Source organism: Cololabis saira, chromosome 2, assembly GCF_033807715.1.
Source record: "Cololabis saira isolate AMF1-May2022 chromosome 2, fColSai1.1, whole genome shotgun sequence".
In the NCBI taxonomy this organism is placed as follows: domain Eukaryota; kingdom Metazoa; phylum Chordata; class Actinopteri; order Beloniformes; family Belonidae; genus Cololabis; species Cololabis saira.
The window spans coordinates 33837836-33857102 of record NC_084588.1 but is presented as its reverse complement, the minus strand read 5'-3'; the positions used below and the strand labels follow the sequence as shown (position 1 = coordinate 33857102).

The 19267-nt window shown below is 44.9% G+C and overlaps 1 protein-coding gene across 1 annotated transcript in view; it reads left to right on the top strand.

Annotated features, from left to right (window-relative positions):
* The first annotated feature begins 15792 nt into the window (after positions 1-15792).
* The window catches only part of gse1b (Gse1 coiled-coil protein b), a 193316-nt gene continuing 189841 nt past the window's right edge, over positions 15793-19267 (top strand). The window contains exon 1 of the mRNA XM_061744303.1: positions 15793-18691. Coding sequence (XP_061600287.1) covers positions 16187-18691 — 2505 coding nt within the window. The 5' untranslated portion in view covers positions 15793-16186. The remainder of the gene's footprint in view (positions 18692-19267) is intronic.

The window sequence follows — 19267 nt, the reverse complement described above, 5'->3', positions numbered from 1 at the left end:
TATTCATTTTTGACACCTCATCTTGCTCAGGGCCTTAGGGGGGGCTGGAGTCTATGCCAGCTGTCACTGCACAAGAGGCGGTGGAGCCCATGAACAGGTCACCAGTCCATCACAGGGTCAACTCAGAGACAAACAAGACACACAAGCATGTATGTTCACACTCACACATGCGTGCAGTTAAAAATCCCTGCTCTGCCTCAGATGTGTGTTTGGTTCTTTGGAAAGATGTTGAAGAACTCCAAGAAAACCTGCACAGATGCTGGAGAACAGGAAAACCCCAGGCAGAAAGTTGAGACTTAAGTCAGGAAGTTGTTGAGTCCATGTTGTTTCCTGCCACGCAACCATACCATCTACTGTGTTCTTAAATTAATAAGATTTATACAAACTAAATTCAATTAGTATGTATTGTTTTCATCATTATGTTCTCATACTTTACTACATAAATGGGATTCTTCTGTGCCCTTATTCTATGATAAATCCCTGCAGGTGGTTGAATGTGAAGTTTGATGGCCTCCAACTGAAAGGTCACTATATTGAACCTCACCTCAGTGCCCCTGGGCTGAACATTGAACCCACATCGCCCCCATTTCCTCACCTACTACTGGGTCGCGAGAAAAAATAAATGGGGAAGACTGTGTCAAGAAGGGCATTCGGCATAAAATGTATGTCCAATCAAGTAGTGGAACATGCTGATCATAGAAAAATAAGTAATATATTCACTGGTGTGGTTTTAGCTAATGGAAACAAGACAACATTGTTTTTGATTTACAAATATTTATCAGCATAGGCTTGGGGTCATTTTACATTACATCTTGATGTAATTAGATGTTATCCTTGTTATCCTCATTATCATCCCCTCAGTTTCAGCGTGTGTATATCTCCTTATGGGTTTAACTATTTGTCTTACATAATTAATTTCCTCTTTTTCTCAGTTGGCTTTGGATTTGGAGTTTCATCAGTGCTTTGAAATGTGTAAATAAGCTAATACGCACACTCAATACAAAAGCGGACCTTCCTACCTGGAGAATTGCATCTGCTTTGTGACCTGATGGGAAACTCGCTTTAGCTTGCTAAATGCCATGACAAAGTCTAAAGGCCATTTTTCCCACATCTGACACACAGATTCGGTCACTGAGCGTGTGCCGGAGTAAGCTGGTACTCCCCGAACTATTTAGAAGTTGTGGCCTTGCAGGCATGTGCAGAGGTGCCCAAAAATCCTTCAACATTTTTCAAAAGCCCAAGTCAAGCATGGATGTGCTTGTTTTACTGTGTGAGCATTTGTATATTTGAAAAAAAAAGAGAGAGAAAGAATAAAGACAACTCCCACAACTGAACACAGCTGCTTTGTATGAGCGCAGGCTACAATATGTATTTTTAAAAATGTACGAGGTGTGACTGCAGTGGGTGCTTTAATAAAGACTCATCTTTCCCACGTAAAGCTAGCCAAGGCATGATAAATATATTGTGGTGGGGTATCATGTTTCCAGTTCACCCCGTCTCCATGCCTGGTGCACATTGCCTCACCACTCTGCCCCAGCAACACGGACTGTAGCGCACACAACACCAAAGCTGCCCTCAGGCATCAGTCAGTGAGCCAATCCATCATGGAACATTTGTGTTGAGCGGAAAAAGGGGTAGAAAAAAATGGAATAGTTGAGAAATGGAGGGGGAAAAAAAGGCAAACATGGGGTTAGAGGTGGAGAAAAGGGGAAGGGGAGAAGATGCAGAGCCCTGATCAAAGTGATGGATGAGGGAGAGGATGCCGGTTGATACCTCTCCCCCACCCTCGCTTCCCTTCGGGTGCCTCTAAAGTAGGAAAATTGTTCATATCAAACAGATGGTTTTGGAGACGAAACAAATAATAAAGTGAGATGTAAGTGGTGAAGACTATAGGATGAAAAGTTAGTAGCAATATGCATGAGAAATCATGCACAGCTATAACTCATCCTTTTGGTTTAATATACTGGAAACATCAGACAAAAGCCTGGAAGAATTATGCTGGTCAGAAATCAGTAAAATGCAAACAGAGAAACCACAGAACTGTCATGTTCTGTGTCCAAAACTTGATGAACGGCTAAATGCAGTTGCTGGACTGCTGGAATATACAACAATTTATGACAGGCCATGCCACAACTAGGCTATTATTTTACCAAGGGGATGAATATCAGAGACATGGAGGGGAAAAAAAATGTACCAGTGATCCAGGCTTGTTGGGCATTTCTGCTATGTGGTGTGTGAGGGTGGATTAGGCACAGTAATGCAAGTATAGCGACAATTACATCCCCAAACAAAAACAAATAACTCTGATCACTATCATCACCTCATGACTCCTGGAACATAACATAAAGGTTGCATCTTATTGGATGATAACGCAAGTTCGAGAAAAAGGATCACAGAGTGGAGAAACTGGAGAGAAGCAGAGATGTAGCCAGAGAGGTTTAAAGAAGTGGAAAAAGAGGGAAAGCAAGAGAGGAGAGGTTTCCCCTGCAGGGCTGTGTGTGGCTGGCTGTGTGCTCCTGTTCTGTTAGGCGGCCGTGGCTGGCTAAATAAACAATCCTAATTGGCTGTGGAGCCCCACTAGTCTGGGGTTTCGCTCGCTTTCATCCTCGGGAAGCTGCTGGGAAGCTGTGGGAGAGCTGAGGTGAGGCATCGTGATAAACACACATGTGCTCAATGACGCACACTCATGAGAGCTCGCAAACAGGCTTGCATAAATAAGGTGAACCCTAAACACATACAGGCAGGTTTTGTTTCTGTTCTCCTTCTGTTCTTTGGGTTAATTGTGATACAGAAGAACGTGCACGTGTGACCGGGCAAGTGGCCTCAAGTGAGTGGACCTTGCGTGAAGTTGAGCCCACTGGAGAGTTATATGACCACCTGCTCACTGGATGAGCAATGTGCTCCACACACACACACACACACACACACACACACACACACACACACACACACACACACACACACACACACACACACACACACACACACACACACACACACAGACTCACACACACACGCAAACGCACACGCACACACACCCCTGCACTCACGTAAATAGATGCACACTCAGCCAATTTGCACACTCAAAGATATGACTCAGGCACACAGACAGACAACTGAAAACTCCTGGATGTAGCTGACACAGCCAAAGGCCAGATGACTGCTTATACTATATTATGACACACAACTCTGGATCAAACACAGCACAGCAGACTTCAGCTGCCAGAGACCATTAGATTCATCTGCTGAGGTTTGGTGAAGAAATTAATGATCTCCTGTTTTTTAATGATTTTGTGGCTCTAGTGGCCTTTATTCAAAATTTAGACAGGAAAGGGGTAGAGAGAAGGAATGGGGACGACATGCAGCAAATAGCCACAGGCCGGGACTCAAACCTGCGACCGCTGCAAGAGGACTGTAGGCTCAGTGCAAGGGCCACTTGCTTTACCCACTGTTCCACCCAGCTGCCCTAATGATCTCCTTTTAACAACAACAGTGATGCATAAACTGTAAGGTTAGAATTTTAAGGTTTAAGGTTTGAGACATCTAGCGGTGCAAATTAGTGAAGTGTCCTGTGTTGCTACTAGTGTCCAGCTGTCACACAGAGCTGTCACAGTAAGTGGCTAATTCCCAAGTGACATCATTATGTCTCACATCCTCTCTGGGTTAACAAATTAAGCATACGAGTTATGATGAACTCTATGGCTACTGGAAATCTGAATGAAATTGACTCTTTAACTGACGAGAGAAAAAAAAGTCAGAGAAAGAAACAATTACATTTTTCTGTCAGTCTGTCAACACTCCTCCACCAGGCAGCAAACCAATAAAAACAAAACCAACTTTTGTTATTTTTGATCTGATAAAAACCCTTCAGTAAACTTTTAGCTCAGGGGTATTCAACTAGATTCGGCCGGGGGCCACATCTGCAAAAGGACTGTATGCAGAGGGCCGCACAATTTGAAAATGTGGGGGTTTTCAAAATGTATTTTGCACTCAAAGACGAAGACTTATGTAAATATAATACATTTGTATTATACATTTGAATATATCTAGTTTACATATTAATTATGTATTAATTGTCTCCAGATTTAGTCATTGTGAATGTTAAATATAATATTCAGATAAAGAAATATTATTTTGAATGCAAGTTCCTTTTGAAACCATGCATTGTGCAAACTTAATGAAATTGATATTGACCTACTTTAAATGAAACACGCCATAATGACAAAGCACCACTTTCCACCAAGATTTCCTTATTTGAATATTATATTAAGCATTGAGCACAACCATTTTAGTCCATAGTAGCCAGTTATAAAAATATTGTAAAAAAAAAAAAAAAAAAAAAATGTTTTTTTTTTCAACAAACACCCCCTTTTTTGAAATATGACCAGGGGCCACATAAAAGCTCCTGGCGGGCCGCATGTGGCCCGCGGGCCGCCAATTGAATATCCCTGTTTTAGCTGATGCGTTTCTGACTGACAGATCCGATGAAGGATCTAAGAACGTGAGAAAGAGACTGTCATAAAATGAAAAACTAAATAGTCATATGTATTTTCCATATTGTAGGAGAAAACCCTCCTGAGAGTACTTCGCTGTTGCTGTTATATCGCATCAGGTATGAGTACAAGAGAAAATTGAAAAAGACAATGTTGTTGATTTGATTGAGGTGAAAGTCAAGATTTAAATTCTGAACGGTTGTAATGCTGCAAAAAGTGTCTTCAGAAAGAATGAAAAGGTTTGAACCTCTCTGTTCTGCTTCCACAGCCAATCTTTGCTGCATTGAATAAAGCGTTATGGTGGGAACTTGGCAACAAAGAGTGTCCTAAGAAAAGAGAAGGCCCTTAAACACTAAAGACCGCATTTTCACTGTGATGGAAATGTGTTGTCTGCAAGAAAGAAAGCAGAAAAGAGATACTTTTTCTCTTAAGACTCTGGCCCACAGCCCGGTGTGGCTGGAGAGAGGGGATTGTGAAAGTGGTTGTCACGGTGGAGAGCAGGAGCACAAAGAGACGGAGATGAGGTTGGGAGAGGAGAGATTTGTCCTCTCCATTCCTTTGCTGTCAGCATCTGCTGGCTGGGTTCAAAGAGAGAAGGAAAAAGTGGATTCAGAATCGTGATGCATTCTGCAACAGCAAAAGTACAGAATTAAATTGCATTACGGTATATTACATGCATATAGTTTCAAAGCGTGACAGTAACCACAGCGAGACATTACAAAAAGTGGTGGTCAAAATAAAAGTGCCAATGAGCAGATGTTTGAAAGGCATGCTCATTATCTTAAACCGCTTTCAAACTGGACAAATAAAGTTCACCAACATCCACCAACATCTGGCTTTTGTCTTCAGTGGGAAGGGAACGATTAAGGTTTGGTCCTGCTTCAAGCGACTCTGAGGTAAATACAATATTTATCATCTCCAGCTCTGATTGGCAGAAGTGTAGCGTAAACATGACAGCCAGGTGGACATGCTAATTGTCCTTGCTGTATTTGTAGTCGTAACAGTGGGCAGAGCCCCAATAATTTGTTTAAAAGCAGAGTTTTTCATGAGTAAATAGTCCCACGTGGAGTCCCTGAAACTGATACGAGCACCAACTAGCATATGCGAGACATATTTTTCTTTGTCTTAACAACAGCTCACAAACTCCATTCTCCTGTAGCGCTGACTCCTTTGTAATCTGAAGTCAGAATTTGTAATTCACCACAGCCCGCCATCTTTTTCCGTTGTATTAGCCTCAGTCCTGGGACTGATAATTGTCCTAGGAATCAGATCACTGAGGGTAAAGGGCAATGAACCAATCAAGCATGTGTTCATTTAAAAGAAACATTCCAGCTGATGCTGGAAATATACCACTTTTTTTTTTCTTTTTTTTTTTGGCTGGCTGTAATAGAAATCAGGAAGACAAAATCACTATTTTGCTTTCTGAGATTACTTTCCACCAGACTACACGCTGCAGACAATATAAATTTGGCAAAAATTTCCCAGCAGTGGTATGTGGCTTACTGGAAGGTAAGCTGGTGATACCAGGTATTTATTTACACTTCTAAGACACTAAACATGGTGAAAAAAACATTTAGATAACAGTTACTCTGAAACTTGAAACCCATCTGTAAACTTAATGGCTCATTTAAATGTCTGTGAGTGTGTGTATGATAAACCAAACACCCACAAACAACCATCAATTTTGGACATTAACACATGTAAATTTGTTCCAGTATATTTTAAATGTAAGTCATGAACATAAACAGATTCTATTTTTTTTTTTTTTTTTTTTACCTTGTCTGCACACATATTATTGATTGATACCATGACGGTAGAAACCAAAAGTGTATATATGTGCATTATTACTATATGTAATATATACATATATATATACGCACACATATGCGTACACATACATAAATATACACATACAAACCCAGTGTTTTTTTTTTTTTTTTTTTTTTTTTTTTTGGGGGGGGGGGGGGGGGTGGGGGGGGGTGGTGACGACATCCACTGCCAATCCAGGAAGCAGGAACACACGGAGACACACGTCAAGCACTGGAAATCTGCAACAAAAAAACCACAAACAAAGCACGAAACCGGCACGGAGCCATCCAAAACACGAACAGCAATCGACCTAAATCTTGAGATCTGATCGCAGTCTGAGCTTAGCTATCGCTACCGCTACCTAAACCCAAAAACTAGAGAGCCAGCATGCAGGTGAACAAGCCAGTGTGTATGTCTATGTGTGTGTGTGTGTATGTATATGATCATGCATGTGTGTGTGTGTGTGTGTGTGTGTGTGTGTGTGTGTGTGTGTGTGTGTGTGTATGCGTGTGACTAAATTACTATATGTGTGTGTGTGTGTGTGTGTGTGTGTGTGTGTGTGTGTGTGTGTGTGTGTGTGTGTGTGTGTGTAATAAACCAAACAAAGCTCCACCTGAAGTGTATCTATAGTGGGGGAGGGGGGGGAGCAACCCCGCCACCCGTGAGACCAGAGGCCGACAAGGAAGAGCCCGGAACCCAGGCCACCGGCAACCCCACAGAGGGGAGAAGTAGGAGGGAGGCAACCCACCGCGGGCGGGGCCCCCACGGCGCGGAAAGAAGCAGCCAGGGATCCCGCGGCGGCGGACCGCGACCCAGGCAATCCCCGGCCACCCGGTCCGGGCCGGACACGCGGCCAGGAGGCCCTCACCCTTCAGGCCAGCGACCCCCACCCGGCAGGGGGCCAGCCCGCCCGGAGAGACAGAGCCGCCCCGGCCGCCGACGCGGGCAGGCGCACCCGTCCCCCACGAAAGTGGCCCTCCAAGACCAGAGGGGCGCCCCGCCGTAGAGGCAGCGGGGGGGACCGGAGACGGGCCCGGAGAGAGGGAACCCCCCAACAAGGCGACACCCGCGCAGGCCCGACAACGGAGGGCCCCAGACCCAGGCATCCCATTCATTCATCCATTCACCTATCCGATACCTATACTAATAATAATATAATATACTATACATAATAATAATAATAATACTAATAATAATACTAATAATAATACTAATAATAATAATAATAATAATAACCATCTTTGTATAATATAATATTGATAAATTATTAAGTTTTTGATGTCCTGCCAATGGAGGCTCAAATCCTCCATGGCAGGACCCTTCCATACCGCATTCTCACCGACACAGACATACAATCACGCACCGTTTCCCCCTCCCCGGGGGGATCCAGCACCGCCAGAAGGCACCCCAGGCTGCACGGCGGGCCCCGCCAGGCCCGGGTAACCCGACCCACCCGTCCCAGGCCCAGGCCGGTGAGGGAACGCGGGTGATGTGGGACCCCCTCCCGCCCCTTGTGTTGAGTGCATGTGATTAATGCCATAAAAACAGGGAGGAGGGAGGGCCAAGTATCGATTGACACAGACCCCCCCCCCTCCCGAACTACGTGTCCTTGTCGAATGTATTTATTAAGTGTTGAATGTGCAGTGTCTATTTTGCTGTTAAAACCGTGAGGCGGGGAGTGCCAGGCCCCGCGGGACAGTGCCCCCCACGACCCGGACCCCCCGCCTTTCGCCTATGTGCGTATGAATCGTGTAGGGGGGGCAAGAGGGGGAGCGGAGGCCGAAGCCAGGAAGCAGGACCAGCAAAGCCGGCCCTGATAAGACACCCGCGTCCCCCCACCGGCCGTCCAGTAGACGGGGGCCGGCCCCCCGATAAACAGATTCTATTGATAAATTATATTTTGGTGTCATTACAGTTATATGTTTAAATAGATTTTTACAATAAAACTGTATTTACTCCCAGCAAAGAAAATATGTCTAGCACTCCCTCATAAGCGTTGTTTGACAATTTAAAGCGGATGTATGAACCTTTTTCTAGTATACTTCAGACCATTTGTTTGGGTTTCTGAAGCGACAACTAAACAAGAACTCCTGTATGAAGCAACATCTGAAAATGTTTCCTTTTCATCACACGCACCCCCAAACCACACCGTCCCGTTCCATCGCCTTGTCACCACATCTTTTCCTCCACCTTATTTGATATTTAGCATTATATATTCCTCATAAGTCAGTAGCACAAAACTTTAACATCGGTTTCAAAAGATGCTCTTATTGCCAAGTCAAGTCAAATGCTTTACTCGACCCTTTAAAATTTCATGAAGAGGTCAAAAGGTTCTGTCAACTTGTTAAAAAATAAATAAAAGTTAAATAAAAGTTCCATTTAAAGTGGCAGGCACAGGTCTGGTGCAGGGGTTGAAGCTAAATATCTGAATGTAAAGATAACTTGGAACCAAGCACAGCAGCCCTGCTTGTCTCCATCCTTTCTGCATCCTCCCCAACTCCCAACCACCGCCACCATCGCCACCTCCTTCCTCTGACTACTGGCTCACACTCAGCACTTACACGGGTACTCGCGTGACCAACACACCCCAGGAATCCACACAAGCCACGATAGGGGATTCTGTGTCCCCGTGTGTGTGTGTGTGTGTGTTTGTAGGGAATTAAAGACTCCTTACACAAACTATGTGCATGTCAAAGCACCTCATGTTTCAGACGGCACCTCTGCTCACAAGAGCAAAATGAACAGGGGACAAGGGCCTTTCCTACCTCGGATCAGATGCTCTGCTCACACAGCGTGCACACACACAGAACATACTTACACACACACAAACACACACGTACAAGTTAAAGGTCAGAAGCTGCGAAGACAATACTCCAGCTTGACAGCTGGAACATCATACTGTATGTGTAAATGTGTTTGCCAAAAGCTGAGACTTAAATATCTGCTTAGGGTCAAAACATAATTTATCCCACTGCAGATGTCAAGAAAAATACAACTATGGACACATAGAAAAAAAAAAAACATACACACACACACACACACACACACACACACACACACACACACACTGAAAGGTGATGAGAGAGAGAAAGGGGAAGATTGAGTGGACATTAAGACATTAAGTACTGAATGAATTTTAAAGGCAGGGTTGTAAATAAAGAGCAGGATTATTTGATAGGGATGAGGGTGGGCGGTAATCACTTTTTCCAAGGTTCGCTCTGAAGATGTCATGTCATGAGCATTTCCCTGGCAGCAAGAAAGAGGACGAAAGAGGGAGCGAAGGAGGGAGAGGAGGGAGAGGGTGAGGGCGCGCTTCTTCCGAATGCGGCAGGCAGCCAACAACAACAGCCGACTCCAGTAGGTCGGCACAGGAAGGGGGGGAGGTGGGGGTGTGTGGTTTGTGTGTGTGCTTGTGCTGTCTGTGTGTGTGTGTGTGTGTCGGGGGGGGGGGCTGTTAAAGCTCTTATGTGTGCACCCTGCTCTCCTCAAGCGTTGCCGTTTGTTTTTGGCGAGCCAGAGGGCCTTCTGCTGGACCTGTCCCAGGGGAGTCGTTACACCACATTCCTTTCCCATTATTCCTGGCGTCTCTTTACGAGCAGCACCATCCCCGGATTCGCCTGGCCTTTCCTCTCGCCCCTGATGTCCTGTATTTTCATCTTTGTCATTATTTTTCAGTTTTTGGCTGCCACTGTCCGGGCAGAAGACGGTGATGTGCCAGAGAGGGGAGGGGCCAGGTAGCCGCGAGGCCTGCCTGAGTGTGTGTGTGCATGCATGCGTGTGTGTGTTTGTGTGTGTGACTGAGTTTGTTTAGATTTTTACCTTCTTATCCTTAAAACATACCTTCACGTCATTAAAATCACTCCAGCTTCTAAGTGCTCCAAAGCCCAGACAGCTATTCAAACATTTATCATTAAAATAGCTACACGTGCTCATGGCCGTAAAACTGAATCTGATACACAGAACAGGTGTCCGTGTGGATCACAGCAGAACTCCACTGGGGTCACTTATCACTTCTCCGCGTGCAGACTCTTTCAGCCTCCCTCTCTCTCTCTCTCTCTCTCTCTCTCTCCTCCGTCTCCACATTGCTTCCTCTCCCCCCTTCACATGGTCTTTTCATCCTTCCTCTGCTGGGTCTCCGTGACCTGAAAAGGGTGGGATGTTCATCAAGAAGTATGTCATGAGTTTCCAGAGTCTCAAGTGGGAGAGGTCAGGAGCAGCAGTCCCAGGAGGTACCTCATGACTGACTGACAAGTGCAGGTGAAAGTGGTTTGGGTCGTCCCGAGGACACACACACACACACACACACACGCACACACACATGCACACACACTAGCATAGGCTCCAGCTAGGCTATGCCTCTGTGGGAAAGAGGGGAAAGGTCAGCTACAGCTGTGATGGGTTTTCACTACAAGGGAAAGTAGAAGCTTCCTGACCCAAATGTCACGTGACGATATCACATGACTGTATTCAATCTACAGTAGAATCTTTGATGGTTTCTGCTTTTGCATTTTAGTGAAATTCTGTTTTGTGTAGCTGAATAAAGTTCTCAATTCAATACACTTTTGCTTCAGATGAGATAAACAAGGCTCTAAATGCATATCTGTAATGAAATATGCGTCTTAAAACAACAAGCCACACTCTACCAAACTCTGTCTTCCGTCATTTCTGTCTTCCCTGAGCTGAAAACTGAATGGCAGGTGGCCATGTCTGTAGGATATGATATCCGTTACACCTCTGACCTCGAAAGATTGTTATTAGATGTTACACAAATACACAAATAACAATAAGCAAGTTGCAAATGTTGCCTTCCTGCTGGATAATCAAACTGCTCTTTTCCAACATCAGATTTGTGCTCTAAAATACTGCTGTCTAACTCTGTATTTCTGTATTTAATTGTGCGTGCAGTTTGTAACCTGTTTCCCTGTCCCGGCGATGACGCTCCATCAAGGAATTAAACTCCTGACTCTTTGGCTGGATTTACGTGCTGTGTCACCTCCCTGTAATGGCATGTGCACCCTTACTTCCTCCCAGGCAGGATACAGGGCTGCAGCTGGCAGCTAAACATGGCTGTTATTTCTGGCATCAAAAGGTTTCTGCTGCTCTCAAACCTTAACAAACAAATGGCACCTATAAGCAGCGAGCACTCATCAGGGCTCTTTCTGTCACAGCTTTCTCCTTCCAAGCTGAAAACTTCCCGCAGTGTTTTTCAGCCACAACTAAAATGATATATTTTTACTGCTTAAGTTATGTTTTTTATTCTCTCTCTGTCTTCTTTTTATTACTCTTTCAAGTGGTGCTAACATATTTCTCTTTTCTGTATGCAAAAGGTCTGCAAAGTTACAAAAGCCAAATAGCACAATATTGTTAAATTGTGGCAATATTTTGACTTGAATCCAATGCAAAACCAGGAAAAAATGCAGCCTGACCCCTGGGGGCGGTCTCTACAGCAATTCATTATCAATTGACCCCTATGTTAAAATGTTCACTTTTGCAGCAGAAATAAACATGCCGACAGCTTTGATGAAAAAAATGGTTTTGGTAGATTTCACATTCCTGACAACTATATGGGACGTGAATTCTTTTGTACAACATCAGGCACACCGGGACTCTTTAGAAAGCCTATGAGCCAGGTCACAGAGTTCTTCTTATACAGTGTGTTTTTCTACATGCGCCAAGCGAAGTGAAGCTTTAAGAAGATAGGAGCCACTGTAACATGCAGTGTTGCAGATATAGCGTTGCAGAAGAAGCAAACTACAATATAAGATAAACCATTTTTTAAAAACATATATACGTGGAATAATACATCCCTCAAAAAATTGCAATGCTATAAATCAATACAATGAGGATTCTTTAAAACATGAATTGGTTACTGAGAAATAAACAAAGCAGAGGCCTGCTAAGTTACCCAGACATATGTGGCAGGAAATTAAAGTAAGCATCAAAATGCTGTGATGATGCTGAACACATTTCACCCTGATGAGAAGTCAAATATCAGCATTGGCATAATAACCACCTATATCCTTAAAAAGACTTGATGTTCGTGGCTCTGTAGTCAGAGTGGTTCTCCGTCAGACATGGGGTTTGAGCCCCAATCCATTCCCATGTTACTCACCGGTAAGTAAAAGTGAGTACTTGAGGAAAAAAGCACTAGATGTGTAAGATAAGATGCGTAATATGTTATTGTGTGTGACCCCCAAAGGCCTTACTTTGGCAGATGCCAAAAAGGACCATATAACTTAGCGCTGTATTCCAACGTGCAAATACAACAATTCCGGGTAATTGCAGTTCTGTACTAATCTGTAACTGCTCCCTGGAGGAAATTAGGAATTTGGAAATTATTATATTTTTAACTCATTATATGTAATCCATGCTTGACATTAAATAATTGGTCTGTTTCACGGCAAACAGAAAAAAAGAGGGAAATTTGTTCCTGAACTCAAAGATTAGGTTTTCAGATTTTAAACTGGAATTTACCCGCTCTTGTGAACAAATGATCTAATGCCATTACGCAGGTAATGGACCACATTTGATGCTGTTAAATTAGCAGCAAATGCAAATGAATCTGCTTCACCCCATGCATAACTTTTGTTAAAAGACCTCTTTGGATTTACTTTATACCTATATTTTAGTCAACAACAACTTAAAGGCGTCACACACCTGTGCTTCCACTTTGTACCCATTTGTTTGGGGGAAAGGCTAGAGCTATTTAATACTTACATATATGCATATAAGTTATATATATTATGGCCATTTGAAACTTCAATGGGCAACGAAAAACCAGAAAATCGAGGCTTAACAAGGGGATTTGGGGAAATAAGATGACTGAGAAGTAAAAATGAAGGAGTCATGTAGCAAAGGTTTCTAGAGAGTCAGGGTTGTCAGTCAGACTGAACCTGGAAAAGTCTGCTTGATCATCTGGGAGAAGTCTAGTCAATCAAAATGTAAAGAAAACAACAGGTGTCGCCGTGTCATGTTCATTTGGAGGATCAACCTCTGACGGAAACCCCATTCTAAGCTGTATAATGTGCATGAAGAGCAGAAGGAATCCACAGGTGGGTAAAGTGAGCCACAAAACTGTTAATCCAGACACGACGTCATTTAAAGTTTAAAAAACACCCTGGGTTGTGTGCCATTGCTGAAACTCAAAACCAGTTGCATAAATGAGACGTAATCCTAAAACATAACCCATGAGTAGATTGGACTAAACTTTGTAAAGTTGGACTAAACTTTGTAAAAGTGTACAATTTGACAATTATTTCATTCTAAATTTGTAAAACGTCCACAAGAAACGTCTGTTCTTGGATTCCTCGGAAATGTCACGTTCTCTGGAGTGTCCCCAGTGATATGCGGTGTCCCGCGGTGAAACTGTAAAGTAATGCCTCCCATATGGCTGTGAAAGCAATGGCATGTAATAGTCTGCAGTAATGAACACAAACAGACAAAGGGATGCCTGAAATGTATAAGCACAAGTGTTGTTAACGAGTTCAATTGCAGTTCATGATTTTATTGTGAAACCAGGTGTATTTGCTGTGTATTTACCACCAGCAAGAAAAGGGAGATTCATTTTTATTGATCGCCACTTAACTTGTATTGGCAGGTGCTGTTAGCCTGGTTTGTTCCCCCGCCTCCACATTATCACACATTAACACACAAACACACACACTCCTGTCTCTGTCATCGCCTCCCTCAGACAACCACCTCGAGGCCCTGTACTCTGCTCAACGAAAGGATTTCATTCACATGTCTCATAAACTGCATTCCCTTTCTCTTCTGTCTCCTCTGTCCTTGCCGCAGCACACACACACCGTCTGCCACTACAGAAACAAAAGCTATGACCTCAGAAAAACCTCGCTCATGAGAAAAAGGACTTCTTATCAGTTGTTTAGGGGATTTTTCCCAAGGCTGGTGATGTGAAAGTGGCTAAAAAATCAAATGTTTTTATTATCCAATGACTTATATAGTGTTTTTTTTTTAACCTGCATAATGTTTTTATATTGATGTATTTAGAATCTTATCTTTCATTGAAATTAAAAGGTGATTCCATACATTTTTGAAAGCTTGGATTTTTTTTCTTTTTATTACATCTCTGGCGCTATCCTGTATTCTTTCTCTCATGTGTGAAGTGCCTGCATGAGCCTCTAGCTGCCGAGGGGGGGAATTCCCACATGATGCAGTACCAAGAGTTGACAGGGCAAAGCAGTATTGTAAATCAAAGCTGCTGGTAAATCATCGGTTTCAGTGTGTGTTCGGATGAAAGGTGACAAAAGTATGTGTGTGAATATTTCAAATCCATCTGTTAATCACAGAAAAGAAAATCCAATCTTTTGGCACCCGTGCTTTTCTGTGCGACTTATCAACATCCTTTAGGATTTCCCTTCTTGACGTTGAAGGGAATTCCCCAATTCCTGTAGAAGTGCAGGCTGATGCGGATTTAAATATTAGGAGGTTTGATGCAATCATTTAACCTCATGTACTTTCATTTGATTAGAAGATTGACGAGGATAATAATGGGAAGAAGTTATCAGGTAGGAAGAGGTTCCCTGACTGACGTCAGTGGATCACTGGACCTCAGCCGAGACCGAGCACAAAGTGGAGCGCGTGCAAAGTCATATAACAGTTAACGTGTGTGACAATATTAGATTATGTGACTTTTTGCCTCTGGCTACCCCTTTGTTTTAGATATTAAAGGGTCAGATTGGAGGCATGCGTTTTCAATAGAGATGGATGGATAGATAGATAGATAGATAGATAGATAGATAGATAGATAGATAGATAGATAGATAGATAGATAGATAGATAGATAGATAGATAGATAGATAGATAGATAGATAGATAGATAGATAGATAGATAGATAGATAGATAGATAGATAGATAGATAGATAGATAGATAGATAGATAGATAGATAGATAGATAGATAGATAATGCCTGCTGTCTTTCCCTTAGCAGATCAGTGGAGTGAGTTCTAACAGCTAAATTTAATTCTGTAAAAATTATATAAATTTGACCAAATCTTGATTCATAGCTTTAATGGTAAAGGAAGATAATGTCACGTATATAAATAGATCATTCAATGTTGCATAGAAATATGGTTAAAAAATAATCGGTGATTTTCTATTTATAAGATAATGCACATAAATAAATATTTCATGCAGAAAAAATAAATAAATTAACTTACTAAAAGTTATTTAGAAAGTCTCATTCAGAGACCGAATGCCTCCCATTAACTTTTTTCATCAGTGGAAGAAAACAGAAACGTCAGACACAAGCCTTAAATGAAATCTGGCTTTGCATGCAGGTGATGCATGTAGGAAAACTGCTTCTAAACGCTTATTAAAATATAAAAGCGTGGATAGCGTGTGCACGACCACTCCATGGCGCATGGGCAGCTACCGCAGGAGTGTGCGCTCATAATCTGTGCAAAATTATTACCGGGGGGGCTGGTAGGGGGGAGGAGGTTGTCTTTGGGGTGTCAAAGCGGGTCCCATGAATTGGGGATGGCGCTGTGTACAGTGTGAGTGAGTTAGCAGCCAAAGTTGCACGGCGCAGGCAGGAAAGTTCGCTGTTTAGACGAGCGCTGATCTTAAACTTCACTCATGTGGAAGTCCAGCACAAACACGCGGACTGGCGGACTGCAAATAACAAGGACCTGCGTTCTGCTGTGTGGATGTTTTTGAGTGAACTTTTCCTTGTTCAAGAAAAAAAAAAATAACACAGCGGTTTGCTGGCGTCGCTGCACGCTGTTGTTTCAATGGACTGTCGTCTATCTAATCATTCTGGAAGTTTTGGACAAACATCCATGACTGGAGACACGCATTTGTCGCGAAGTATGACCTAACTTGTTGACGTTATGCCATGTAGCCTGGACCTGGATGTTTTAAGACAATGATTTCCCCCTGTGAGCAGGAACTGTCACCCTTATCTCGGAAACACCGACTCATGGCTGCAGCCGCGGCCGGCGAGGACAGCCCGCTGCCCCGCAGCGCGTCCAGGGCTGACCGCAACGGATTAGGGGGTCTCGTCCACTGCTTTATCTGTGGAAGCGGGGTGACGCCGGGCAAGGAGTTGAAGTTACAAGTGACATATCAGAAAGAGAGGCTTCCTTTCTTCCCGTTCCTCCAGAACCAGGAGCCGGCGCCGGGCGCCTGCGAGCTGAGCGCGGACGGACACGCGCTGGTGTGCGCCGTGTGCCGCTGCTTCCTGGCGGAGCAGTGGAACTCCTTCGAGCGGAGCAGGACGCCCGTCGAGAAGCGCATGTACTGGCTCAAACGACCCTACCAGTGCGACTCCCGCAGGGTGCCTCAGGAGTGGAACATCTCCTACGACCTGGAGAGGAGGATCGGGGTCAGCGGACACAACTACGACGGGGGCGCAGAGTCGGATTTCTCCTCTTTTTCTGAAAACGATAACATGTCAGATCAGGAAATGGACTTGGTCATGGACAGAGCCGGCTCGGGCAAGGACAAGTGTCTTGTGAGGGCACCTGGGAAGCTGCCGGGGAGAGATGGTGGCAGGAAAAACAATGTCATCAGTATTAAAAACAGCCCGGATTCGCAGCGGGCGGTGCGTTACGCGCCGGGTGTTTATGGGTCGCCAAAAGCGGAGAGCGGTCAGGCGGCGAGGCGCGGGGCTAAAGTGATGAGTAATGTCTGTCAATCAGCAGAATCTCTGGCAAAGTCTCAGGAGAGATTCCCTCAGCGATGCTATGACAATGCACTCTCTGACACACCTGTGCAAGACAACGGGGTCATTATGCGCAACAGGCGCTGGCTGGAGGAGGAGAATGCCAGACACGCGGAGCCGCGTCAGATCCAGCGTGCTGCCGACAGCAGCTGCGGCCCGTCCAGACACGTCCTGCTGCACGGCGCTCCGCCGGCCTCTGCTGGGAAGGCTGCTGTCATCCCTAAATGCAACCACGCTGTTCCCAGGGAGAACACTGACAACTCGGATGAAGATGAGATTAACATCACAAGTGATGATGACAGGGACATGAATGGCCGCAAACCACCCCCAGCAACCCAGTACAGACCCATAACAGACCTCTCAGTCAGGAAGATTCCCCAAACACATCACTCTGCACACTCCGGTCCAGAGGAGTGCGTGTGCTACGTCTGTGGGACTGGACTAAAACACGATGACCGCTTTAAAGTTAGTGTTCAGAAACAAGAGAAGGCCCAGGGGGAACCCTTCTTTCCCTTCCTGTGGCTTCACTCAGCTCCTCCAGGTGCCATACCTATCAGTCCAGCGGGTACCACCCTCGTCTGTGGCAGATGCCACACCTCACTTATACAGCAGTGGCAGAGCTTCCAGATGAGTGATGTGCCTATCCTGCAGCGCCTATACGTAGTCCCTCTCAACCAGACGTCTGGTGCTCCTCATCAGTCCCAGTCCACATGGCAAGACGGAAAAACTCCAGGGTCAGCAGAGTGTGTATCTGAAACTAAGGCCTCCCATGAAGCATGTTTTCTCTGTGGACAGGAGTGTCGAGGAGATATGAGAGTAGTATATGCACAAGCTGGCGTTGGCAAATCCCGCGGAGTGATGTACTTTCCTTTCATCAACTTGTTGCCCTGCCCACCTAACGCTCAGGGGCTGAGGAATGGCCGGGTACAGTGTTGCCCAAAGTGCCATTCCATCCTGGAGGATATCTGGGGTGCGTATCGACTCAGCCTCAGCGAAGACCTCATCACATCGGTCAGCTCGTTCCTCGTTAGGTACCATATGCCCACTTCTGTTGACGGGTCTGGATCAGCCCACTCTCAGACGGCGGTGGCCTCGCGCCCCAGCAGCTCCATGTCTGTGTGTTACCTGTGTGGAGCTGAGCTGAGTGCAGGAGGAGAATACCAGCTGCACGTTAACCCGCCCGGCCGCTGTGGGGAACGGGAGCCTTTTTTTCCCTTTCTCACAGTCCACCCTCCTGCGGCCGGGGCAAAGCCAGCGGACGCCACAGGCCTGGTGTCGGCCTGTGACCTCTGCTACCAGGACCTGCATGCTCAGTGGGGCCAACACGAGAGCAAGGGCCTCGGTCCCTCCGCCTCTGCTACCTCGAGTTTGTCCAGTGCCAATCCTCATCCAGCCAGCTCACCTTGGGCTCGCCAGTATAGTTGTGAGACGTTTGTGTGCTTCTTCTGCAGGCAGGAGCAGCGCAGGCAAGGTAGGCTGTGCCCTGTCACTGTGGCCCGGCTGCCTGTCTTCTTGTATGCGCCGCGTAGCCCTCGCATGCTCCTGGTGGATGATGGTAGGAGGCTGGTGATTGGCTCATGTGTGGAATGCAAAGCTATGGTACAGGTGGGACAGAGCCCACAGCAGGACGGGACTAGGCTGAGACATGGACCCTCGGCGGGGGAGATGAAGGGGCAAGGATCCGCCTCACCTCAATCTAGACATAAGGTAAGAAGAAACCAAGGAGCGTTATGCGGTGTTAGATGACCATATTATTCTTTTTTTTCACCTATTCTTTTTCTCCCAGTGAATTCAGCTTGGTTCATGAGCTACCATCTGTTACCCCCTTCCCTTCATGCCACAAAGTAGTGCTTCCTGTGTTTTACCTGATGCCATTTTCTGATAAAGGTTGATAACCCACACAGAGTGGTTGAAAGCATAACATATGTCACAACAGATCACCATTCAGTACATTATCTTACACTCCTTTGGACAGAAAAGCAGATCTCATCTTTGAGTTTGGCTGGAGACTGGAAACACTCAAATATTTCACGGAACAAACTTCTATAAACAAAAGAGTACAAATATGGGGATCTGAAGGCCAAGAGCAGCCTGCTGTTTGCTGTGTACATGTGTGTTTATTTGAGAAAGCATGACTAAGTAGATGTCACCTGGCGCTGAACAGTTTGTTTGGGTTTAAGCATTCTGACAAGTGTTTTCAAGGAAGTTCATTTTAAACAAGTCCTTGTTGCATTTCATTTCGACAAAAATAGTGACAGTTCTCCTAAAAGAGGTGCAAAAGGA